Source organism: Arabidopsis lyrata, assembly GCF_000004255.2.
Source record: "Arabidopsis lyrata subsp. lyrata unplaced genomic scaffold ARALYscaffold_3, whole genome shotgun sequence".
Taxonomy (NCBI): Eukaryota; Viridiplantae; Streptophyta; class Magnoliopsida; order Brassicales; family Brassicaceae; genus Arabidopsis; species Arabidopsis lyrata.
Window position 1 is genome coordinate 5,441,197 of NW_003302553.1, and position 24,740 is coordinate 5,465,936.

Consider the following 24,740-nt stretch of genomic DNA (forward strand, 5'->3'; position numbering starts at 1 on the left):
AGGTTGTTATTAGTTTCATGTAATAAAGATATTCGGGGTTGTCTGTGTAAACAAGAAAAATGGATAGTTGGGGAAAAGAAGAAGAAAATGGGTACAATGTGATGTCAGTTGGTGGAGTGGCAGATCGATGGGATTTTCACTGCTCTTTTGGCTCAAACCCCTATGACTCATGTGCTTCCCTCTATTTTCTTGTCATGCTGAAAATCTATATATATTTTGTACGAAACTGAAAATATTTTTTAATCTTTTAACTTCAATTATGTGGAAGTATATATAGAAAACAAAATAGTATAAATTTTATCGATAATATGCATTATATGCAAATTATAATTCGGATGATGACACAGAAATATCGCTAAGTAACTAAACTACATCTAGTGATGTGAACATTTTTCTCTTATAGGGAATTTTGTATGTGAAAGAAATAAAAAGATAAACATCTTATTATATAAACTATGGTTTTCAAAGTTAACAACTCATATGACCGTGACACGTGTCAAGCTTATCGATAAGATTTTGACAAGTATAAAAAAAATTATATTAAAAAATTATACAATAAATTAGAAAGTAAATAAAAGGATTAAAATTACTAATGTTGAAAAACTATATAAAAGAAAATAATATGTAAATTACTAATTTTAATAATAAAACAATTAAAAGCATTATTCCTTTTTTAATAAAGTAAATTACTAATCTTAATACGAAACAATTATCTTATTACAGAAAGTATGGTTTTCAAAGTTAGTATAACTCATATTATCTCGACACGTGTCAAGTCTATAAATAAGATTTTGACAATTGAAAAATAAATATTAAAACATTATAAAATAAATAAAAGGATTACAAACACTATATTGAAAAGTATATAAAACGAAAATAAATTGTAAATTACTAATCAAAATAATAAAACAATTAAAAGCATTATTCCTTTTTTAATAAAGTAAATTACTAATCCTAATTGGAAAACAATTAAAAGCTTGATTCCTTTTTTAATAAAGTAAATTACAAATCCTAATAAAAAATAGTTGCAATTACTATTTTTATAAACATATATTAAAAAGACAATTATACAACAAAAAGTGATTAAAGTATGTAATTTTATTATACAAAGATTATGTTCTAAAATTAGTTATTAACATAATCGCGACACATGTCAATTAGTCAATCATATTTTAAACCATGTAAACCTTGCAAATTGATTTTTGATATCAGTTCAGAAAAAATACAAAGTCGAATATGCTTTAAAATGTAAATCTAAATTAAATAAGTTTATGAGAATCAATTTTTCAAGGTTTAAAGAAAAATATAATTCAATAGCAAAATAATAAGAAAATAAAATTAATTCAATAGGCATATAACACACTAAATATTATGTGAGTAATTTAATATTTTACAACACATGAAATTAATTAAAAACAAAAAAGTGGAAAATCGGATTCACTCGTGAAAATAAATTAAATAATATTGCAAATACAAAATTGCACAGCAATAGGACACTAATTTTATTTTCTTATTTTTACTTCAACTATTTTGTATCCCATTAAAATTTTTAAAATAATGAAAATAATTATGAAAAAGAAATAAAGGAATAATAATATATCTTTGTCAATTCAGAAGAAAAAAAAAATGTCAAATATAATTTTCAAAATTAAATCTTATTCAAACATGAATATGAAAACTAATTATTCAAAGTTTCACGTATGAGTCAGTGTACTACTAATTTTTAAAAAATAACAAATTTTATAATAATAGTAAAAAAATTTTAAAAAGGAAACAATTTTTTTATGCGGAATCGGAAAAAAAATCAAATCTTATTAACATTAATCTTATTCTAATCTTATTCGTAAAGTGTTTTGTAGCAGTGAATCGATAAGATTTGACATTTGTAAACTAAATATTTGGAAACATATTACAAAATTAATTGCAACAAAAAAAAAATAATGTAATTTTTTAAAGATTTTCCATTTTTGGATGATTTGGTATTCAATATCATATTAAATATTTATATGGATGATTTAATTTACTTTTCAAATTTTATATTGTTAATTTGTTTACGGACTTTAAGATACTCCCTCTGTTTCGTTTTAGTTGTCGTTTAAGGTTTATTCACACAAATTAAGAAAAACATTTAATTTTCTGTTTTACCCTTTATTAATATATTTTATAAAAAATTTCATTGGCTAAAACATTAAAACAGTATGGATAAAACTGGAATTTTCACCAAACATTTGCATGGAAAACCTAAAACGACAACTATTATGAAACAAAATTTAAATCTTAAAACGACAACTAAACTAAAACGGAGGGAGTATTACATTATAACCCCGTGTACACGAGGGGCCTAATCTAGTTGTTTATAAATGATGCTTATGAAACTTATTCGTAATTAGACAAATAGAGTGAAGTATTTTTGTTATGGTATAAAATTTGAAAAGAAAAAGAAAAAAACAGGGATAAGAAATTAAGAATAGTGTCATGTAAAATGAATGTAGGACTATAGTGGGGAAAAGATGAATAGAACCATCGTTTTCGGTCGTTTTGATTCTTTATACGCTTCTTTGTGGAGAGAGAGAGAGAGAGAGAGGTCAATCAAAGAATCTGAAAGATTGATCTTATGACTTTGTCAATAGGTCCATGCAGGGACCATAAGGACCCCAACATATGATGATGAATATATTAGCGAAGTATTGAATCATAGAACAAAATCACCGAAATAGTCAAAACAAAAGGTTTATCTAAATAAATGTTGCATGTTGTTGACAAAACTTATATATGTATTCTTACTGTATTTTCTTTATTGTTCACAGGACTATCATCTATATCTTTCTATGCAATTTCCCCTGAATCATTTTGTCTTATTTCCTTTTTCTTAACCCAAAAAAAAAAAAAAAAACTATAGAAATGATGGTACACACATGTCCTACCACTCTGACTCTACCGACATAGGTGTCCTGAGTTTTTCCAGAAAATCTGTGTCCGAATCCCCAAATTGATATGAATACGATACTATGACCACGATAACTCTGGAATATAATCTTCGAAAAAAGAAACAAGAAATTTCTGAAAAAAGAATGTAATCCGTTCTCCAGTGTATCTCTGTATTTTTTTACTCGTTCTCCATTATTAATTTATGACGTTTAAGAAAGACTCACAAACAAGATGAATAAATGATACAAGGGGATTTTATGGCATATGCAGATTTTGTTTTTGAAGTAATAATGTAACAAATCGACATTGAAGTACCTTCCACAATGCGCACTCTGCACAAGAAAAGACTCGTCAAAAGCAAAGCAAAAGGTGGGGGATGGCTCTTAAGGTCAACAGCTTAAGAATCTTGAGGAGTCTCGAATCTAGTCGGTGTATCGATACCCGCCATACAGCAAAGTCCACTGATCAAGATGAGAAGAAAAACGATTCCCTGCAAAAAGAAAGAGAAAAGGACGAGACATAATCAGAGGCTTTTACGAAATCTAAACACATTTAATGAAATTAGCTTCCGGCTAGATATGACCAAGATGCTCATTAAACTTGTCCATTCTATGATGTTCATGAATCTTGCTTGAGAACGATGAAAACCAAAAATCACAGAGTAAAAGGATTAATTACCACTAGTATGCCCTCCAAGAGTGATGACTTAAATTTGCAGAGTTCATCACAGGCAGTTGCAACTTCAGGAGTGCTGTTTCCTTTAGCAGTTTCAGCTAGAAACCTTTGGAGAGTTTTGTAAGATGTGTACCAATAAGGATCAGAAACATAAAGAGCTGTATATTTACTGCCGGATTGTTCTACAGAACTAACAAGTTCCAAGATGCTTTCACCTGCAGAATAGGTAAAAAAATTGCTTAATTTCCTAGTTCTCAAATTATCTATATGTTAGTATTATTTTGCAATAATGATCTTCACACTTACGCTCTGAATGAGATTGAGCAGCTTGACTTTTTGATTCAGAACCCTCGGAACAGAGCACAACCAAGTCAGTTTCTCCTTCTTTCCTTGTTTCTCTTCTAGCAAGCAAATGATCCTGTCAATTATTTATGAGTAATTATGGAGTGAAGTTGAGGGGTGATCACTGAGAAGGCATGGGATTGGGAGTAACAAAAACATTAGACAATAAGTAGTACTTTGAAAGACTGCAAGTCTGATAGTTTCTGAATTGTTCCATCCTGAACAAAGCACGAATCTGAGAACACGATATTGCTGACTCCAACATTGTTGGGGCAAGCTTCTTTAAGTCCTGATAGCAACAAATTCTCCATCCTTTCTTCCTCTGGCGCAGCAATATATGGGAATGCCAATGAGAAGTTGGAAGCTGTAAACAGATTCTGTTCAAACAAAGACTTGGATGTTAGAGTATTGTGAAGTTTAAAGCAAAAAACTATGTCAGAGATCTGTGTTATGAATGCAATATCAGAATTCCGTGACGAAGAAATGATAACGTGCACTTACACTCAATGTGTTAACAAGGGCAGAATCCGAGTTCCTTTTAGAAGAAACATCAGAAGACAGTAACTGCAGGCGGAAGAGAACGTATATATTAGAATTCTCAGCATAGCACAGAAGATACAGAGCAAAGACGATTTCCGAAAAACATCAGTTTCTTCACAATATCAAAACAAGAAACCAAATATCCAAATGCTGATTTATGCTTAATGTTAAAACAAAGGTACTACATCACTCACTCATACAGACTTGACATGATAAAAATATCCTTACCTCTCTTCCTATGAACACAAGTGCAACATCAACAGGTTGCTCAAGCTTCTTCTCTGAGCACTAAACAAAAGAGACAGTAAAATGACAATAAGAAAAACCATTTGACATCCAGTGACTTGTAGAATTGATAATCATAAGATCTTATGAAGAAACCATACCAGAAAGTTTGACCAACCTCCTTGAGTGAAAACAGAACCTACTAGATCCTTTGCAGACATGACCTGATAATTTACAACCTCATCCAATTCACCATTAGCAGACCTGATTTTCATAATCACATAAACCAATCAAACCAGTAATCTAGCTAACTCACAAGTCCTAGGCTTTTAACACAATTCCATCAATCAATTTAACAAGGATTCGAGAAAAGGAGATGCATAACTGGAGATGCGGAGACCAGAGGAAAGCAGGAACGGTGTTTGTAGAAGCCAATCCAATTTCAAAGAGAGAGGCCATAGATAGAGCCACCAATAACGCCACCGCACTAATTTGAATCTTCATCATCTTCGTCGTCGGAACAATCCTACCGGAGACAAAGAAGAAATCAACCGAACAATTCCTCACGACTAATGAAACAATCAACAAATTCAAAGATAATCACAAACCTAGAGAAATCGAGATCGTTTCCAGAAATTGACGGATCAATAGATTTGTATCCAACTTTCAAATCCAGAGGAAGAAGAGATTCATATCTCCGATCTGTAAGTAGAGGTCGACATGTAAGGAGTTAACGACGTCGTTTTGAAACGAAAACCGCTAACCGAGATAACCGGTTTTGGTTAAGTTCAGATAATAACCGGTCTGGAGTTTTGGGCTAGATTAGGCTTTTAAAGATGTTCCAATACGGCCCAAAATTTCTAGACTCCGTTAAGCCTCCGTCACTGAACAAGAAACGGAAAACCTCGTTAAATCTTTTATAACTTCGCTACGATTGAACAGAGAATATTTCATTTTTTTTTTTTTAGTTGCCTCTTCTGCAACGCGATCCCGCCAAAGAAACTCTTATCCCTCACGAAAATTCTCAAATCGTCGTTCTCTCTCGCTTCACCGGTTTCGTTAGCCGGGAAATTGCAATTTAAGATCAGAATCGTTGAGCCATTTTGTCTAAGGAAGAGACATTGGAGTAACAAGTAACGAGGGCAGCTAGGAGGTTGAGATTTTACGATGCTTTGTGTTTCTTTACGAAATAGAATTCACAATTGGCTTCGCGACTACGTTAGGCTCCAATCTGTCGTCGTGATTCTTATCTACGCTCAGGTAATCCCGTAATTGCTTTGTAGTTGTTTCATTCCCTCCGATTTCGCGTTTTTCTCTCGTTAATTGTTCCTATCTGTTTGGGATTAGGGTTCTTCGATTTCTCTGTCGATTTTTTTTTTTTTCGTAATTGTGATAATAAGTGCAAGAAACTGATATTGATGAATCATTTGTAACGATTTGTTTCAGATAGGGTGCGCGTTGATCGGTTCACTAGGGGCATTGTACAATGGAGTCTTGCTGATAAATTTGGCGATTGCGTTATTTGGGTTAGTGGCAATCGAGAGTAATAGCCAGAGTCTAGGCAGAACCTATGCGGTTCTTCTTTTCTGCGCCATTCTTCTTGATGTCTCATGGTTCATACTCTTCTCCAACGAGATTTGGTATGCCACTATCTTTGGAACAGCCTTTCTTGTGATCATGATCAGATAGATATTTGGTCTAAGAGTTTGCTCTGTCTTCTTTAATTTGCATTGCATCACATGTTGTAAACTGTCCTGATATTCTCTTGATTGGCTCAATATCTTTTTGAAATGATTCTTCTTTAAACCCTTGCTATGTTCTGTTTAGACTCTGTTGAGCCATTATTCATCTGCTGCCTGTAAATGACAAAAGATTTATTTTTTTATGCAGGAACATTTCTTCTGAGATGTATCAAGTCTTTTACATCTTCTCTGTGAAACTCACCCTGGCTATGGAAATTGCTGGGTTCGTTGTGAGGCTATCGTCCTCTCTGTTATGGTTTCAGATCTATAGGCTGGGAGCTTCTATTATAGACTCTTCGTTTCCCCGTCAACCTGATTCAGATTTACGAAATAGCTTCTTAGAACCTCCTCTTTTAGCTAGGCAACGTTCACGTGATCCAGAATTACGGAATAGCTTCTTACAGCCTCCTGCTATAGCTAAGCAACGTTCGCGTTCTGATGAAATCTTGGAAGATTCTATTGACCAACCGGCCTCCTACACTCCTCTGTTTGATGGCGGCCAAAGCAATATCACTTCGCCCAATGCAAAACAGGTCTTTTTATGTTCTACCTATTCTTCTCTTAAGTTGTTTATGTGCTCATTGTAGTTGAGGTTTTATACTTGTTTGTCTATGTTTTCTGAACTGAGTTTGCAATTATCCAATTGGCTTTCCAGATGCTTGGTTACTCTGCCAAGATAGCTTCTTAGGACCTCTCTTTTGAAACTGTAGTTGATGCAAGATAATGAGAATTGGATGAACTATCTAGACAAAACAACTATGCTTCTTAGCTCTTTGCCACTCTAGGTTAGATGCAACATGTTTCTCAAAAACAAACAAGAGTCCCACAGCGTTGATATTATATCATCATAGTATGCTGCCTCTCTTGTCTCATCACTCCTCTAAAACTTACACAGCCATAGCAAGGTGGTTTTCATCCTCTTGTATCCTTTTGTAGGTGATTAAGCATCATTCAGCTGGAGACATTTACAAAGGATCCCCATTGTCTGCTGCAGAAGCCTCTCGGAATAAGTCTCCTCTATCCAGATCCTTGGAAGCACTTGATTCTAGTCTCTGTTGATAACTTGATATACAAAATCTAATGATTGGGGCCGGTACTATACTATACCTTGTTTCTGGTGGAGTTTACTTGCACACATCACCTTTTTAGGACATAGAAAAGAACAGTTATTGCTCTTGATAGTGAATCCTTGCACTCAGTGAATTGCATGTGTTGGTAAATTTACATTCCTACTTGCAGCATTGCTCTTCAGCTTTTATCACTTGTACATGGCATTTTCCAACTAATTATGTCACTTTTGCAGGAAGATAGCTTTTGACTCGAGCAACTTCATTCAACAATTCTAAGGCGATTCTTTGTTTTCAATTTGAAGATCCAGATCCTAGATTTACATAGTGGGTGACAAGAAAGAACCATGCCTCTCATTTTACTCGAAACTGTATAGAGATTGGGACTAGGAATGTACATTAGCATTCTTTTCTGTACATGAAAAATAGGTGAATTGGAGGGTTAGTATGAAGATATATTTTTCATCCAAATGTTTGGTAAAAAAGTGAAGATTTTACAATTGAGATATAAAGTGCCAACATGATTTGCCTATGTTTATACTTTGTAATATAAACATAAGACAACATGAGGAGGTTTAATCATGGTTTTCCTCAAGTTCTTCATCCAACTCATATGATGATGCATAGGGCGTGGCATGGGGCCTGATGTTGAACTACCTGCCCAGCCCATGTGAATTGCTAAGTTGCGATATACTAATTAATAAATTAATTGGGCCAAGTCAGTAAATGAATAAGCAATGAATGATTTCGTGCAAGTTTGACTAAAATTCGAAAACTTATCCACGTCGGTCTGACTATTATTGATTAGAGAGAGATTTGATTAGATTAAATAATAATTTTGAAAAAGGGGTCAAACAAAAAAGTCTGCGTGGATCTCCAGCCGTTTTCAGACACAAAATTCTTGTATCGACGATGATCCCTATCTGCTGAAATTTGGTTCTTGGTCGCTCCTCTACTGTTTTCTTCTAGTTTCTTTGGATATTCATTCGTTGATTTTGGTTTTGAAGAGGTATGTTTAACAATAAACCTTATTCCGATTCTCCTATTAAAGATGTTTTTGATTTCTGGGTTGTGTTGTGTTGTTTGAATTTCCTCGTTTGAAATCCCTAATCTCTACTAATCTTCCGAGATTGAGTTGTGATGAGTAAAAATCGATTCGAGATTTCTCTGTTTTTATTATTTTTTCTGGCTGGTTTGATCAAGTCTCTGATTCGCCATCGTTTCTGCATTTCTTCATTTGGTTAAATTCTCAGTGTTTTATTTGGCTATATAAGCAGAGAGAGAGTTAGAACAAGGAAGGATTGAGATATGGAAATGGAAGATGCAACAGAGACTAGGTACTGGTGTCACATGTGCTCTCGATCGGTGGTTCCATTGATTCAAGACCAAATCATCAATTGCAATTTCTGTCAAAGTGGATTCGTTGAACAAATGGATAATGATGATCAAGATTCGGATCATCAGGCTGCTGATTCTCTCTGGGCTCCTATCTTGATGGAGATGATGAACAATCATGACCAACAACATTCAACGAATCAGGAAGACGAAGATGATGGTGATCAGAACAATGATGGAGAAATTGATATTACTCGGCAACTTGAAGAGATTAGGAGGATAAGGACTAGACATTCAACTGCCATTGTTAATCTGCTTCAAGGGATTCGAGCTGGCTTATTGATCGAATCCGAGACCAATGATGATAATCCCGATAATAGCGAGCTTGTCATCTTGATCAACTCCTTTAACCAAAGGATCAGGGTTCATCAAGATTCTGTCGACACGGCTTCTGTTCCTTCTGGATCTTTGGGTGACTATTTCATTGGACCTGGATTCGAGACGTTACTTCAGCGTTTGGCTGAGAATGATCTGAACAACCGGTATGGGACACCTCCAGCTACAAAAGAAGCGGTTGAGGCCTTGGCCATGGTGAAAATCGAAGAGAGTTTGTTGCAATGTAGTGTCTGTTTGGATGATTTTGAGATTGGAATGGAGGCTAAAGAGATGCCTTGTAAGCATAAGTTTCATAGTGACTGCTTGTTGCCATGGCTTGAGCTTCATAGCTCATGCCCTGTTTGCAGATATCTGCTTCCTACAGCAGATGATGATGAGCCGAAGAAGGATGCAGACACATCGAGAAACGATGATACCAATGGCGATATCAGTGATGCTTCTATGGCGAGCAATTCATTGGTTAACTAGACTAAGGCTCACAATCTGAAGACAGGTTACTTGAACAGAGGAGAATTGATGGGATCGTTTGAGATCAGTCTTTAGTGTTTAATGTTATTTGGTTGCACATAGTTTCTCAGATTTGGTGGAAAATGGATTATTTACATCTTCTTTCTGGTTTGCTTCAAATTTGTTTCATTTAGTTAACTAGAAAAATAACTAAGAATATTACAACTATAGTGACCAGCATTAATAAATAAATAAAAATGTAATAACTTATGCAGTCATGCCAATCTTATTTGGTTTCTTTGTGCAGAAGACTTGATCTTGTCTTATGTGTATTATTATTAGTTAATTACGTATCTCTATTACGACTGTTTCAAATCTCTTCACACGGTAAATTTAGAGACCTTGGAATTGTTTTTAAAATAGACAAATTGCATGGAAAATGTCTACGAAGTGAAAGAATATATATAATGAACCTTGTGGCTTGTCGTATATTTGGTTTGATATAAATACGCATAAGTTTAGAGCTTTATTTATACCGTACCATTCAAGAAATAATCAACTCAAAGTTAGAAAAAATGAAAGGAAAGTTGTGGTTGATCGGTTTGCTTTTGGTTCTCTCTTTGGTTATTTCATCGAAGGCGGTCTCCGCCCACCATACAAGTTTCGTAAACTTAGTGAGTATTTATATTTATGATGTTCTATATGATCATATAGTGTAGTATACACTCTTAACATACCCAGTCATTACTAGGATTGGTCTATACGTATGTGTACATTAAATCTTGTAAGTTGTAGCGTATGACATACCACAATACAAAGGCATCAACACACACATAAAATGTTCAGAGTGTTACCGCGTGAAGAATGTTTCTACAAATTCTGAAATGGCAGAATGTTCCACAGTTTGGAATTGTTTTCTCGATGACCCAAGTTTACTGGAAAAAAAAATGTTTATTCCACTTTTTTTCATGAATTGGTTAGTAAAAATAAAGAAGCATTCCTTTGATTTTAGTTTTGTGATTCGTGTACTTTAACTGATTCATGTTTTGCATTAATCTACAAATATATGCATGGGCGGACCCAGTAAGGAGAGAGGGTGGGCAACTGACCTGGTAAAATAATGATATAAACCTTTTTATGTGTAAGAAATCAGAAAAAAAACAGCAGCTGAGTTGGTATTTGTGTGTCCATGACCTCCGTATCCTGAGTTCAAGTCCCTGTTTTGACGTAATAGGTTTAATTTTTTCCCTTTTTTTTAAATGACCTGGGTAAAAACAATTCCTGGGTCCGCCACTGAATATATGTATTATCGATATATATATATCTATACTAAGAAATGACTTAAATTGTCTAGAAGAAGATTTAAGAGTGTCAATGAAGATTGGAACACCTCATAGTGACTCGCCACCAGCACTCGGATGTAGGAATGGTGGATCTTGTAGAAAGCCGCCACCGGGAGGCCATGGCGGATAGAAAAACCACTAACATCTAGATTCTTCCTTTTCATTTCTTAGGATTTCCCAACAAGCGAATTTCTTTTATTATATGTATATATATGCTTAATTAACTCAATAAAGATAACGATGTTCATATTCTTAAACAGCAAGTAAGATCCTATCGGTACCAAATTTCCATGCCCTATTTATAAAGACTTGTTGATCAAACTTGCTGTTCTTTTTATTGAGTGTGACAATATCCTGTCCGTTTATTTGAATCAAGAAGACCAAGTAATTAATCATCTTATTTTTTTTTTTTTTTGACATCTTTGAATTGATAAGGTCCGATCCATAGCCAATCCCTACTATGCGGGGTAACGCGATTCAGTGGAGTCGAACTTCGGTGGGAAAGACGGAATCGAATAGAGTTAACCACTTAACTAAAGGCACATCTTCAATTAATCATCTTAATTCGTATACAAGCATATTTGACCTTTTCCTAATGTACTATGCATATTTTATTTTTTTTAAATTTCTTCCACACGCTATTTATATATATATATATATATATATATATATATATATATATATATAACTGAGAATCCCGGACTAAAGCCCAAACTAATTAAGACTGGACATATAAGAAAATGTCGGATATTTTTTCTATCTAAATGGTGCACAGTAAATTTTTTTTTTTTTTTTTTTTGTCGAAATGGTGCACGGTAACTAACCATGATTAATTAATCTATGTTATTAGAATGAAATTATTTTATTGTGTAGCCTTTGCGTCGTCAAAGCTTTCAACTTATAAGGAACCTCGTAGTCATAAATGTGATTCGATATAAATAATACACATGTATGAAGCTGTGTATATAACGTATACCACCAAAAAAAACAAAACAAAAATGAAGGGAAAGTTGTGGTTGCTTGCTTCTCTTTTGGTTCTCTCTTTGTTGTTTTCACTCAAGATGATCTCAGCTGATCAACCATATAAATTTCCAAAAATCAGTGAGTATCATTAATATTTGTCATCCGCTTTGTTTCATCTATATTTACATATGCTTAAGCCAAATTAAGGAATCTATATTCGAATTTAACCACCGCATGCATATAAACTCATTGGAAGGATCTATAACCTCATGCTTCGTACACTATTTTTTGTAGAAGACGAAATAAGAGAAATGATCCATATTCATAAGACAAAGAAGATCCAAACACCAGGTAGTGTGACAACGCCTGCGGGCCAAGGTACACCATCCAGTGGAGCTCCCCCGCACGCCGGTTGATATGGTTAGACGGATCGGTCAATCACCAATGCATATTCGTACATCGGTTTTTTTTTTTTTTTTTTTTTTTTTTTGTTCTTTAAGATTTGATATTAAAATATTGTATGATTAGTTGTTTATGAAGGACAGTCCAAATCCGGGGAAAAAAGGATTTTTGTTTGACTTGTACATATTTTTGTTTAAAATGCTGATCAAATAGAATATATCTATCGTCAATAAATTAATTAATATTAAAAGTTTAGTAAACTTACAAAAGAAAAAAAAAGTTTGATATCCTTTGATCCAAAAGAGCGTGTATATATATAGTCAAATCTCCCCAGAAACATAGCTATATCTTGACTTATATGATTATATATGTATAATATAATATGTTATGTAGAAAGTCTTCTGACGCGAACGCTACGTGAAAACTTGATTAATAAGTTATGATAAAACTTAAATCATATATGTGATTGATATATATCTATACTCATGTACAAGGTAATTAAGGTATCACCCAGAAAAATGATGGTCAAGTTCTGTTTGATTGCTTCGCTTTTGGTTCTCTCTTTGGCGATTTCATCGTACGTCGTTTTAGCACAATCCAGTAAGTATTATTGATATTTGTATCATCCTATTTCCTATATATGCTAATCCAGTTACTTTTTTTCTTTTCTTTTTAAATTTCAATTCAATTTTCTGATACCTAATGAAAATTTTATAGAAGAAGAAACAATAGGAGAAACGAAACACATTCGAAAGATAATGAAGATCAGAGCACCTCGTAGTAAGTCGCCACCCGATCGCCAATGGGGTGAGAGTGACTCGCCCCAAGCCGCAGGTCCAAATTCAGTCTAAGGCGATGGATATACGATTTGTGGCTAGTTCGTATAATTAATTAATCTCAAAAATGTTCCTGATTTGTGAACCTTATATATTTAGTTATGCATAGTACACGATAATCAAAAAAAAAAAAGTAAACCAATGTTTTGATTATTATTATTAGTTTTTTTTTGGGGCTTTCTCCATACAATTTTTTGTCAACGAACCAAGCTGTCACATAATTTTAAATTATGTACGTAAGAATATTGACCTTGTCTTTTGTACTCACTGGGTTATTATGGGACGTGAAAACACATTTCTAGATAACGATGTTCATGATCTTTGACTTCTTCTATTAATTTTTTTTTTATACGATATCTGTGTATGCTTTACGACGATCATCACTAGGTGTGAAAGAACTTATTTTTTTGTTTAATTAGAAAAACGCTGTTGGTAAGTCTGGTCGTCCACAATAAATGTCCTTTAATTTTGATCGGGATCCAATCACAAATTTGATCATGATAAAGCTTCTCTCGCCTTTTTTTTTGTTGGTATTATTTTCCTGGAAATTTTTAGACTCCAATGTAATAATCATCATTATGAAACTTGACTAATGCTGTAGCTTTAGCAACGACTTGATCGATATAAATACCCATTAAGAGATGGGGATCCACAATATATTGCACTAAATTTTGTAAGTTTATAAGAATCATAGAAATGCAAGGAGTACTCTTGTGGTTGATAACTTTCCTTCTTGTCTTTTCTTCGGCATATTCGTCCCAAAAGCTCATACCTCAACCCATCAAATCCCGTGATTTCAGTGAGTATTTTTATTTATGTTATTTTCTAACTGATTCTTGGTCTTGATCAGTTATCATCTATATGTTCCAGTCAATCTCCATGTGCAAGAGAAAAATAAGATAAAAAGATTCAAATTCAAAAGATAATATCAATAAAGATTGATGCAGTATCCATGTCTATGGTGTGTAGTTAAAAAAAAAAAGGGTTAACTCAAATATATTCATTGTTATATTTGTAATTTCCTATATTAATTTTCTTATAGAAGAAAAAATTGCAACACCGCATAGTATATCGCCACGACGCCACCCGCAAGGGACTGTATTAAAACATACCAGCAAGTAGACACAAGAACATTATATTCATGTAAAAAGACGCCACCCAGAGGCACCGGCGGTTAGACATATACATGTTTCAAAAATTGTTAATAGTTTTGGCAGTTATAATGATTTTACTAAGTACGATAAAGCCAATTGTAGCTTTCGGCTTTTACCGAACACGATAAAGTATAATGTAATTCGTATTGTTTTTGGAAGATATATTTGCATTGAAAGAAAATTGGAGGTTTGTACTTTGCGACGAGAGTATAACTTCTCTTTCACAAGTACAATACACCGAGTGGCGCGTTTACATTTGTTCACTTTGGACATAAATTATATATATCGGTAATTAATTTCATGGAAAAAAGGAGAATTTTAAAAAGAAACTATATACATATCTATACGTAACATATTACCAATTAGACACTTAATTTACAGTCTTCAAATGTGTATAAGCTTTTTGTTTTTCTTTTCATGTGCTCTGGATTTCAAACAATATATATCAATTTCAGTCATGATCCAATATTCAAAAACTGATAACGTGTTGCATGGACCATTGTTGAAGATGAGCAATGTCAAGCATGTGTTCAAGGGTAGGATTCAGATGAAAAAACAATGTTGGTGTCGTGTCTGACTACATTTTTGACCATTTCAAATTAAATACGCTATAGAAAAAAAAATTGCATTAGATCTTTTTTCAAACTACGATTAGATGAGCTCAGTTTTTTGAACAGAAATACTGGAAGCGTCGTAAATAATCTACGTATACAATCATAAGAACTAAGACCTAGTCTTACATGTCTATATTTTATGTTTATTTCAATTAAGAATTAAGACGACCTAGTCTTTTATCCAGTTCCTTTGATCCGTGTCGAACCAAATTCTACTTTTGGATGGATAAAGATATGCTACTTTTTAACCATTTTATGATCAGTAACCAAGAGACTCTCCTACCAAAAGTAAGTAAATTGATCCATATCTCGTATATCTTATTCTACATGGGTTTTTTAAAATTTGGATGTAGGCTTCATAACATATTTGTATAGCAATTCAACAGAAATAATCAACGGATCGGAAAAGGTTTCCCTTGTTTGTTTGTCTACGTGGAAGACTATTCTTGTTCTTAAAGTCAGTCAGACTATATATTTTCCACACGTTGTCTCGTTCTAAACCTCATTTTTAATTTGAAATTGGTATAAATACACACAGACATACATAGAACTATTTTTAACTACAACTACAACACAAAGATGAAGAGAAATTTGTGGTTGATTGCTTTGTTTTTGGCTCTCTCTTTGATGATTTCATCTTTTGCAGCTTCAAGTTGGCCATACCAAAACCGTAAACTTTGTAAGTAATATATATATATATATATATATATATATATATATATATATATATATTTATCATCCGATTTGATGCATATATTTTTCTTTTATATGACTAACGTCGTCGATTTATCTAACAGTGAGAATAGAAGCGCGGCCTAGTAAGTCAAGACCCGCGCCGCAGTGTTGTTAGCAAGGCGAAGGCTACAGAGAAAGATGGACCCATTTTTAAAATTATTTTATTTTATAGTTACAAAAAGAAAAAACACGGAATCAACAAAATAAAATATGTATTTAATAGATTCTTTCATAAATGAGCTACAAATAATAGTTCTGAAGTTGTAGAATTTTACGTTGTACTGAAAATAAAAGCCCATTGTAACATTGTTTCAGACATTGCAGTAAGTAATTTCTGACGGTAACTCACTAACTCACTTTATTACTTGATAAAAGAGAAAACGCTATCGTGTCTATACGCATTTGGATGTTCACGCTCCACACTAAACTCATGATATATACTATGTATATAAGTATATGAGATATAATGTTTTGTCAAATATTTGAAATTAAACTGTGAAAGAACGTGAAAACTCCATTTATTTATATTATCTTTTAATAACTCTTGCGTGAACAATCAAACTCTCATTCCCTACCTACAGAAGGAAAATTCATGTGAAAGGTAATTCTTGTTATAATACAATAGTACAAATTTGTAATTTGTATACATCCAAAAATAAATTCTACTAGGTATGATGTTGATCGATCGATAAATATGTTTTTTATAGTATTAAACATGACACCCTGTCTCTAATTTGACCTCATTAAACTAAACAATCAATCTCAAGCAACTTCATCGATAAAACAAAGTCAAAAAACTTATTAAATCTTCTTATTTAACTAATGTTATTTCTTAGAAGCATCATTTGTTGTAAATGTGTTTTTCTCTTCACAACTCCACCGCATCAAATTTTTCTCTTTATATGACCACCCATTTTAAGTGTTTGCAAAGTCCTAAAACCAATTATCAGCAAAAAAAGATGAACTGGAAGTTGGTTTTGCTATTTGGTTGGATTCTCCTCTCGTCTATTGCATCAAACCCAACTTTGGCTAAAGTAACATATCCACCTCGCACGACAAGTAAGTATTCATCACCTATCTCTTTTATACTTGTTATATGATTGCGATATTCAGATCAAATCCGTGGATCGATATCTACAATTACAATTGCCACGTAAAACTCGTTGATGTGTAGCAAAAGTGGATCAATAAGTGCTAACTAAATTAACTAGCAACACTTAATAATTGCTTGTTGTGTGTATCACATATATAGAAAATATACAATTGTTGATATATATACTTGTATTTTTGAAGAAAATAGAAAATTCATTTCACTAATTTGTTTCATGGTTTTTCGAATTTTAAATAGGAAAAGGGCTTGGAAATATACACATCAACAAAGGAATGAAGATTGGCTTTACAGGCAGTTTTTCTAGACCTGCTCCTCACGGAGGCGGTCCACCGAAGATCATTTCTAAGTTGTGAAATGTATTTATCTTAATTAGCGCTCTAGTCTATTAACTTGTGATTTCTGATTATTTGTAAAGTTGTTTCATTGTGTGTGGCTCTTCGAATAAATGAAATGGAACTTCGATATCTAAATTATTCTTTAGTTCACTATACTAACTAAAATTGAGTATTGAGTGACAATAAAGTATTTTCTAACTTTCTCACCAAAATGATGATGATTAACATTGACTTTTCAAACTCATGCAATAATAAGGAAAAAAGACAAGACTAAAAAAGTCAATATGTTTTCATTGCATGCATTGACGTGTATCAATATCACACCAACTGTAATGAGAACGACCCTGATTTATATAATCTCTGCCTAACAGTCTAATTAACACTAATTTATAGTTTATAAGAGATTATTTATACTCGGGGAGAAAGAGGCAGAGAGAAAAATGAGTCTCAAGTTCATTCTAGTAGCTTTGCTTCTACTTTTATGCATCACATTTTGCAATTCGACCATCATAACAATTCGACCATGCATCACAATTTGCAATTTGATTAATGTCTAAGTTCAAATATTGTTGTTATATGGAGTTAAAAAGAAGTTTATAATTAAGAAGAAGAAGAAGAAGATTCACAATCACAAAGGAAAGAAGATCACCATTTGTTGCAATGATTAATTAAAAGAAGCTGTTAACATTTTCATAAGATACCATCGTTCAATTTTTATGAATATGAGATCCGAACAAGACCAAACTTCAAAGCTTGAATAAGAAAAAGTGTATTTGCTATATCTCAATCATTAATTAAGGGGCTTTCGGCCCATTACACTTAGAGCATCTCCAATGGAGAGTTGTCTCCATGGAGCTCTCTCAATTTTTTAATAATAAATTTGTTGAAAATTTGAGATGAAAACTTTTGTTTTTTTTTAAATTTTTCATACTCCAATGGTAGGTTCTCTAGTGTCTAGTGAGGTTCTCTTAGGAAAAAAAAAAATTATTAAAAATATTATTTCATAAAACTTAATAATTATTACAATTTATAAAAATATTAAACATACATTATTTCAAACATTTTTAAAAAGATATGCAAATAAAAAAATTGGAATAACGATTAGTTTTACTCTCGATTGTTGCGAAAGTTTCGCCAGATATGCTCAACCAAGTCAGCTTTCAATTGTTGATGCATATCACGATCACGAACTTGATTTCGTCTGCCCATTATATTCGCGAGATTTGTAGGCATCGCTGTAGAATACGCTAAATCGACTTGAGAAGTTTGGTTTGCTTCATCTTGTGTGAATTCCAAAACATCAAACTGAGTGTAACCATCTCTCTCGTCCTCTACTATCATATTGTGCAGTATGATACATGCTCTCATTATCTTTCCTATTTTTTCCTTATCCCAAACAAGAGCTGGGTTTTTAATAATGTGAAACCGAGCTTGCAATACTCCAAATGCACGCTCGACATCTTTACGGACTGCTTCTTGTTTTGTACCTGGAACAAGATATTGGACCATCCTTCAACGAATCTTTCTTCTCCATCGCCAATCTTCGATTCGGTTTGACTCCATTCGCCGATGGTTTTAACCGTCTATCCAGCTGATGATTCCCGCGGCAGGTAAGTCTCACATACCACGAAATCGGCGTCGATTCATCGGAAACTCATGGAAACGGCGTCGATTCGTCGGAAAATTTTAACGCCATCGAGAGAGACTTCCGCGTTTTCTTCTTTCTGTCGAGAAAGAAAAAAGAACAAAAAATAATGAGTGTTTTTTTTCCTTTTGGTAAAATGTTTCCTCCAACCAATAAATGACACATGTGCGGTTCTCTGAAAATCTCAAATTCCTCTTAAGAGAAGCGATTTTCTTTTATTTACTCAGTTTTGAATTATTTTTGATCAAAATAATCAAGAGAACTCCATTAAAATTTTGAGACAACCTCCCTTTGGAGGTGCTCTTATGCTCGAAATTTAATTGATGCATGGGAAGATTCAAAGATTCCATTACACTCTTTTTGTAACTTACGGGGCTAAAGTGAAAACTATTGAAACTTGAAGGCATGATTTCAATATTCCAAATTTCCACTTTCTTTTTCTCCTCCGCCGTAGCCGGTGGTTCTTCATGAAATCTATCGTCTGAGATTTTTTCTCTACTAGTTGAATAATATTGAAGATTTCGAAGACTACCCAATACCGCGTTTCACGAAAAGCCAGATTCTTTATCTTCCCTAATCGTATTAAAGCTACGAAACCCTAGATTTCGTGTTCAAAACTCGGATTTGTTCGCTATCGAAAGGTCTGACCTTTAATCTTATTCTTGAGTTTAAATTAATCGTTCGGATATGGTTTTTCGTACTCTCTAGGAGGTTTTTTTTTCCATTGGATCTTATCAGTATTATAGCTTAGAGGAAAAAGTGTCATTATTTTGGAAGATGAACCCTTTTGCATGATGAAGCTATCTAGTTAAACCTTATAACTCTGAACCTTGACGCCTCTCTTCCTTCGAAGTCACTTCCATCAATCGATTTAGGAACTATTGCATGAACCCAGAAGCGGATTGGTTTGTCTCTCTCTTTGATCTCGATTTTTCAATTTTTCCCTTCAATGTTGTTTTCACTTTCTTTGATTGAAAAATCAGACGTGTTTGGTCTTGGTTCGAACAATTTTCGAGTACCCATCTCGATTTCTCTTTATTCCTTGTTGCAAAAATGTCAAATCCTTTGTATGTCTCATGTTGAGGAAAAGCTGCACACAAAGTGTTTGTCAAAATGCCACAACGAAACTGATTTATTATTATTCCAGATCAAATTATTTCTCGGTCAAATACAGGGGCAATGTCTACAGAGACATGTTCATCTATATCTTGTGCATTGTAGAAAGCTATAGTTGCTCGTTGACACTGCAACTATAATGACAAAATTCTGAAACATAGTGCTTGATTGACTCATTTTCTAAGTGCTTGGTTTAACACCAATTTGATATTATAAGCTATAAGCATTTTGTCTTGTGGTCTTGGACCGTGTCTAGTGTCTATTATCTTGTCTGAGTCTTACTTAGTTTGATTGTGTGGATTTTGGTTTTGTGTAATTTTAGACGAATGGCTGATCAAGGCTTGGAAGGGAGTAATCCTGTGGACCTTAGCAAGCATCCTTCAGGGATTGTTCCTACTCCTCAGTGAGTTCTTTTGTGCTTTTGTCTCTTAAGATTTCGTGTTTGTTTGATCCTTGTGGATAACTTGTTTTTGATGTTATGTTTCTACAGTCAATTTAGACTGCAAGCTTACAATGTGGTTTCTGTTTGTTTGTTTAGTAGTCCAGTCATTTACAAGATGCCACCAAGAATTGCTGCCATCCGTCTTGTAAGCTCTCATCGTGAGGTCTACGAACCATGTGATGATTCATTTGCACTAGTTGATGCATTACTCGCTGATCGCACCAACCTGATAGAGCACAACCCTAAGATTTGTATGGAGATTGGATGCGGAAGCGGGTATGTCATAACTTCACTTATACTTCTTCTTAAAAACGAAGTTCCTGGTGTTCATTATCTCGCCACTGACACAAACCCGATAGCTACAAGAGTGACAAAAGAAACTCTACAAGCACATGGAGTCGATGCTGATGTCATCTGCGCAGATATAGCTTCAGTTCTAGAGAAGAGACTTTCTGGCTCAGTCGACGTGATTGTGGTGAATCCACCTTATGTGCCAACACCGGAATATGAAGTTGGAATGGAAGGTATTGCCTCTGCTTGGGCTGGAGGGGAAAATGGCCGGACAGTTATCGATAAAATCTTGCCTGTGGTTGATCTTTTGCTTTCGGAGAAAGGTTGGTTCTACTTAGTGACATTGACTTCAAATTTCCCAGCAGAGATTTGTCTGATGATGAGAAAGAAAGGTTATGCGTCGAGAATCGTGGTTCAGAGATCAACAGAAGAGGAGAATCTCGTTATCCTTAAGTTCTGGAGAGACAAGGATGAGGAGAGTGAGGAGAAGGAGACATCATCATCATCGTTTGTTTCGCAGTTTTCGAAATCTTTATCATCACTTATGGAGAAACAATGGCGTTGATACTGCAAAGCATTCTTTGTTTAACCGAGAACTCTCTAGTGTTTTACTTTTTTTTTTGAAAATCACGTTGTGTTGGTCTAGTGATATGATTTAGTGAGGTTATTGATTAGTGGATTTTAACTGATGTGAAATTTCAAACAAAAATCATACAAGGTCACTGAATACAAAATCATGTCGTACTCATTTAATTAATTTTGTAATTTAATTTCACACTAAAATATAATCCAACTGTTTGATTTTCATCTCAACAATATAATTTGAAAAATCAGTGAAAAGCCTTGTTTGAAAAATCGCTAGGCGCTAGTCGGGCGCTCGGCATGGGCCTAGCGAGTGCTACTTCGGTATCATTGCATCAATCTTATGTTGCAATTGGATATCCCTTTTGGTTGCACGACTTATTTGACTCTGAGAAAGTTTTATTTTCAAAATTGCAGTAAACACATAAAAATGTATTTTTGAGACAAATTTTTATGATTTTTATTACAAATTTATGATTTTTATTAAAATTTGAACATAAATTATTGTAAAACATTACAAACTCTCAATTCTAATGATTGAATAACAAAAATAAAAAGTTTTTTTATACTAGCAATCTAAAAATAATCGGGGTATGTAAGATTAGGCGGGGAATAATCGGATTAGGCGGGGAGTAATCGGATTAGGCGGAGAGTAATCGGGTGACTGATTTCTTTAAGAGATTAGTCATTAATCGAGGCGGATAGGGTGGGCCTAGCGATTAAGCGGGGAGTAATCGGATCTAGGCGGGGATTTTTAGAACAAGGGTGAAAAGTTATAAATTCGACATGGATTAAAAAGTTCATTAATCTTATGACCAATATGAAAGAAAAAAAAGCGTTATAACACCACGATGACGTGGCTGGATAAGAGTGGACGTTCACATCAAATTCCAGCGACAGCCGTCAGCGTAGAGTTTCCGCTTGATTTTCCAAAATTACCCTCGATCTTACAAAGATGGTCAAGGGTAGCATGGGTATCTATATATAGGTATAAAGGGCATAAGGAACCCAAATCCGAGACGCAAGTCGGTGACCTCCTTCTCACAGATCTAAAAACCAGAAGCCAGAGAACAAATTCACTCTCTCCCTTATATAAGCACCAATTTATAAATCTTTTTCCCTCTCCGATTCTCAATTCTTTGTATAAAAAGCTTCTCCTTTTCTCAATTCTTCGGCTTCCTTTCGCCAAATTCTTCCCGCGAATCTTCCCTAATCGTCTTAAAGCTACGAAACCCTAGATTTCGGATTTCCTCGCTATCCAAAGGTCTGATCTTTAATCCTTTCCTGGGTTTAATTTTTCGGATATGATTGTAACTTTTCTTAAGCTCTAGAAGGGTTTCTTACCTTACATAGGAAAAGTGTCGTTGTTTTGGAATCTAAATTGGCTCTATTTTCTCAAATAATTGAAACTTTTGAATGATGAGGCTCTCTTATATGACTTTTAAAGTATATTGTCTTGTGGTCTTGGACTGACCATGTCTTGTCTTAGTCTTGCTTATTTGATGTGTGGATTTTGGTTTTGTGTAATTTTTACAGTAATGGCTGATCAAGGATTGGAAGGGAGTACTCCAGTGGACCTTAGCAAGCATCCTTCAGGGATTGTTCCTACTCTTCAGTGAGTTCTTTTGTGCCGTTGTCTCTTAAGATTTAGTGTTTGTTTGATTCTTGTGGATAATTTATCTTTTATGTTTTGTTTCAGAAACATTGTCTCCACGGTGAACCTAGACTGCAAGCTAGATCTTAAAGCCATAGCTTTGCAGGCTCGGAATGCTGAATATAATCCCAAGGTATTGCATTATACAGTGATATTTTGTCTCCCTGAGTGGATCAGACCTGATTGTTACCTGAGCTCTCGGTTGGTCTATCTACTGTGTACTGATGAATTAGAATCTAAGATAATATCTGGTTGTTGGCTTTTGCAAAACTAATTTGTCATAGCTGAGTTTGTCTAATTTAAATATCTCTTGTATTTTATGTTTCCAGCGTTTTGCTGCTGTTATAATGAGGATCAGAGAACCGAAGACTACAGCATTGATATTCGCCTCAGGGAAAATGGTATAGTTATCTGGGTTGGCAATAATAATCTTTTCATAATTCTGATATTTAATTGCATTGGTTTGAATTCACTTCTGAATTTGGTGACTAATCTCCAATTAGGTCTGTACTGGAGCGAAGAGCGAGTACTTTTCGAAGATGGCTGCCCGAAAGGTAGATTTCATTTTTCTCACCTCGTTTATTTAACTTGCTTCTCCTCTTCTTTACTTTAGCTATAATTACGATATGCGATTTGCTCCTCATTGTGTTATGCTAATAGGAAATGTTTTATTGTTTAGTATGCTAGGATTGTGCAGAAATTGGGATTCTCTGCAAAATTCAAGGTACAATTTCTACCAAACTCTTTTCCCTATCCGACATTATTTTTCGTTAGTTTTGTCTGTACTAAATGTATTCCTCGTTACATCCCGCAGGATTTCAAGATTCAGAATATCGTAGGTTCTTGTGATGTCAAATTCCCTATAAGACTTGAAGGTCTTGCTTACTCTCACGCTGCTTTCTCAAGTGTGAGTGATCTGAACTCTTGAAACATTTATCCTTCTTATGTTGAACTTCAATACACATACAGTTAGAGTTAAGGACCAAATTTTAGAGATAAAAACCTTGTGCTGATGGCCATTCTCTCTCTCATATTGGTGTATGGCCAGTATGAGCCCGAGCTCTTCCCAGGGCTGATTTATAGGATGAAAGTGCCTAAAATCGTCCTTCTAATCTTTGTCTCTGGGAAGATCGTTATAACGGGAGCCAAGGTAATATCTCACTTTCTCTTTATGTTTTGTGATAATCGAACGAAAAATTCTTGCTTTGTCTCTCTCTAGTCTCTAGCTCTTCTGCCACCTGATAAAAATCCTGAGATCACTTATTATCAGATGAGAGAGGAGACTTACAGAGCCTTTGAGAATATATACCCCGTGCTCACGGAATTCAGAAAGATACAGCAATAGTATGTAACACACCCTTCAACTTTCCTCATCTTTCTTAGTAATGGTTGCTTTTTCGATTTATACTTTCATGAACCTAATTGTTGTGTTTATCTTTAATAGGGTCAAGGATTTGTTCCCTGCAGAACTAGTTGTGCTGTCTTAGCCCCTTGGAGTTGCTAAAGCTTGCTGAGAATTTTGCCCTTGAACAAGGGCTTTCACAGTAGCTAGACTCTCACCTTGTGTTTTGGTTCATAATATAACATTGTATATACACAATGGAGATTCCAAAGACAATTCTTTGGTTCTTTTTCTCTTTTCCAAGATATGTCTTACATGTACGATTTTGTAGTATCCTTAGAGCATGATTAACAATAGTATCTTAAAAATAGTTCTTAGAAGTATTAAAGTAATAATATGACATGTGGTTGGTTCTTAAGATTAGTTTTGGATCTTAGCTAAGCCACTTTTTTTAGTTTTGGATCTTAGCTAAGCCACA

General features: G+C 34.1%; 8 protein-coding genes and 1 pseudogene across 17 annotated transcripts; 8 read left to right on the forward strand and 1 right to left on the reverse strand.

The window, feature by feature from the left end:
• Window positions 1–3,057: 3,057 nt before the first annotated feature.
• Window positions 3,058–5,418, reverse strand: LOC9318887. Its single transcript, XM_002884919.2, has 9 exons — window positions 5,319–5,418; window positions 5,096–5,236; window positions 4,872–4,974; window positions 4,714–4,773; window positions 4,447–4,509; window positions 4,122–4,322; window positions 3,910–4,021; window positions 3,607–3,818; window positions 3,058–3,418 (listed from the first exon to the last, which is right to left on the reverse strand). The coding sequence occupies exons 2-9, from the start codon at window positions 5,215–5,217 to the stop codon at window positions 3,326–3,328; spliced, it is 966 nt and encodes a 321-aa protein (XP_002884965.1). The 5' UTR covers window positions 5,218–5,236; window positions 5,319–5,418; the 3' UTR covers window positions 3,058–3,325.
• A 99-nt stretch (window positions 5,419–5,517) lies between these two features.
• On the forward strand, window positions 5,518–8,051 carry LOC9321032. Of its 3 annotated transcripts, none has more exons than XR_002333269.1 (5): window positions 5,518–5,970; window positions 6,157–6,350; window positions 6,601–6,985; window positions 7,389–7,667; window positions 7,756–8,051. XR_002333269.1 is itself a non-coding variant. In XM_021031500.1 (5 exons), exons 1-4 carry the CDS (start codon window positions 5,878–5,880, stop codon window positions 7,509–7,511), a joined length of 795 nt encoding a protein of 264 aa, XP_020887159.1. In that variant the 5' UTR covers window positions 5,518–5,877; the 3' UTR covers window positions 7,512–7,545; window positions 7,756–8,051. The 3 variants fall into 3 exon arrangements, 1 of the variants encoding a protein (XP_020887159.1); XR_002333270.1 differs by lacking the exon at window positions 7,756–8,051 and adding an exon at window positions 7,108–7,302 and having other exon boundaries at window positions 7,389–7,475; XM_021031500.1 differs by having other exon boundaries at window positions 7,389–7,545.
• A 320-nt stretch (window positions 8,052–8,371) lies between these two features.
• On the forward strand, window positions 8,372–9,877 carry LOC9318888 (E3 ubiquitin-protein ligase RING1). 2 transcript variants are annotated; one of them, XM_002882776.2, is made up of 2 exons: window positions 8,372–8,528; window positions 8,794–9,877. In XM_002882776.2, exon 2 carries the CDS (start codon window positions 8,828–8,830, stop codon window positions 9,716–9,718), a length of 891 nt encoding a protein of 296 aa, XP_002882822.2. In that variant the 5' UTR covers window positions 8,372–8,528; window positions 8,794–8,827; the 3' UTR covers window positions 9,719–9,877. The 2 variants fall into 2 exon arrangements, with proteins under 2 accessions (XP_002882822.2, XP_020887158.1); XM_021031499.1 differs by having other exon boundaries at window positions 8,797–9,877.
• A 163-nt stretch (window positions 9,878–10,040) lies between these two features.
• LOC110230008 lies at window positions 10,041–10,611 on the forward strand (annotated as a pseudogene).
• A 1,274-nt stretch (window positions 10,612–11,885) lies between these two features.
• Window positions 11,886–14,040, forward strand: LOC9321033. Of its 2 annotated transcripts, XM_021030689.1 has the most exons (3): window positions 11,886–12,141; window positions 12,298–13,005; window positions 13,123–14,040. In XM_021030689.1, exons 2-3 carry the CDS (start codon window positions 12,891–12,893, stop codon window positions 13,254–13,256), a joined length of 249 nt encoding a protein of 82 aa, XP_020886348.1. In that variant the 5' UTR covers window positions 11,886–12,141; window positions 12,298–12,890; the 3' UTR covers window positions 13,257–14,040. The 2 variants fall into 2 exon arrangements, with proteins under 2 accessions (XP_020886348.1, XP_002882823.2); XM_002882777.2 differs by lacking the exon at window positions 11,886–12,141 and having other exon boundaries at window positions 12,152–13,005.
• Window positions 14,041–15,446: 1,406 nt separating this feature from the next.
• Window positions 15,447–16,804, forward strand: LOC110230376. Of its 2 annotated transcripts, none has more exons than XM_021033070.1 (2): window positions 15,447–15,688; window positions 15,807–16,804. In XM_021033070.1, exons 1-2 carry the CDS (start codon window positions 15,589–15,591, stop codon window positions 15,857–15,859), a joined length of 153 nt encoding a protein of 50 aa, XP_020888729.1. In that variant the 5' UTR covers window positions 15,447–15,588; the 3' UTR covers window positions 15,860–16,804. The 2 variants fall into 2 exon arrangements, with proteins under 2 accessions (XP_020888729.1, XP_020888730.1); XM_021033071.1 differs by having other exon boundaries at window positions 15,816–15,883.
• LOC9318890 lies at window positions 16,550–17,328 on the forward strand. The gene is made up of 2 exons (XM_002882778.2): window positions 16,550–16,803; window positions 17,093–17,328. The coding sequence occupies exons 1-2, from the start codon at window positions 16,599–16,601 to the stop codon at window positions 17,206–17,208; spliced, it is 321 nt and encodes a 106-aa protein (XP_002882824.2). The 5' UTR covers window positions 16,550–16,598; the 3' UTR covers window positions 17,209–17,328.
• A 1,822-nt stretch (window positions 17,329–19,150) lies between these two features.
• Window positions 19,151–21,435, forward strand: LOC9318891 (hemK methyltransferase family member 2). 5 transcript variants are annotated; one of them, XM_021032432.1, is made up of 4 exons: window positions 19,153–19,476; window positions 19,574–19,740; window positions 20,274–20,354; window positions 20,490–21,435. In XM_021032432.1, the coding sequence occupies exons 3-4, from the start codon at window positions 20,278–20,280 to the stop codon at window positions 21,247–21,249; spliced, it is 837 nt and encodes a 278-aa protein (XP_020888091.1). In that variant the 5' UTR covers window positions 19,153–19,476; window positions 19,574–19,740; window positions 20,274–20,277; the 3' UTR covers window positions 21,250–21,435. The 5 variants fall into 5 exon arrangements, with proteins under 5 accessions (XP_020888092.1, XP_020888091.1, XP_002882825.1 ...); XM_021032433.1 differs by lacking the exon at window positions 19,574–19,740 and having other exon boundaries at window positions 19,151–19,476; window positions 20,493–21,435; XM_002882779.2 differs by lacking the exon at window positions 19,574–19,740.
• An 839-nt stretch (window positions 21,436–22,274) lies between these two features.
• LOC9318892 (TATA-box-binding protein 1) lies at window positions 22,275–24,630 on the forward strand. Its single transcript, XM_021032435.1, has 10 exons — window positions 22,275–22,530; window positions 22,803–22,881; window positions 22,966–23,053; window positions 23,250–23,321; window positions 23,424–23,474; window positions 23,600–23,644; window positions 23,735–23,827; window positions 23,969–24,070; window positions 24,191–24,264; window positions 24,365–24,630. Coding segments are annotated over exons 2-10 (603 nt in total). The 5' UTR covers window positions 22,275–22,530; window positions 22,803–22,804; the 3' UTR covers window positions 24,366–24,630.
• Window positions 24,631–24,740: the final 110 nt, after the last annotated feature.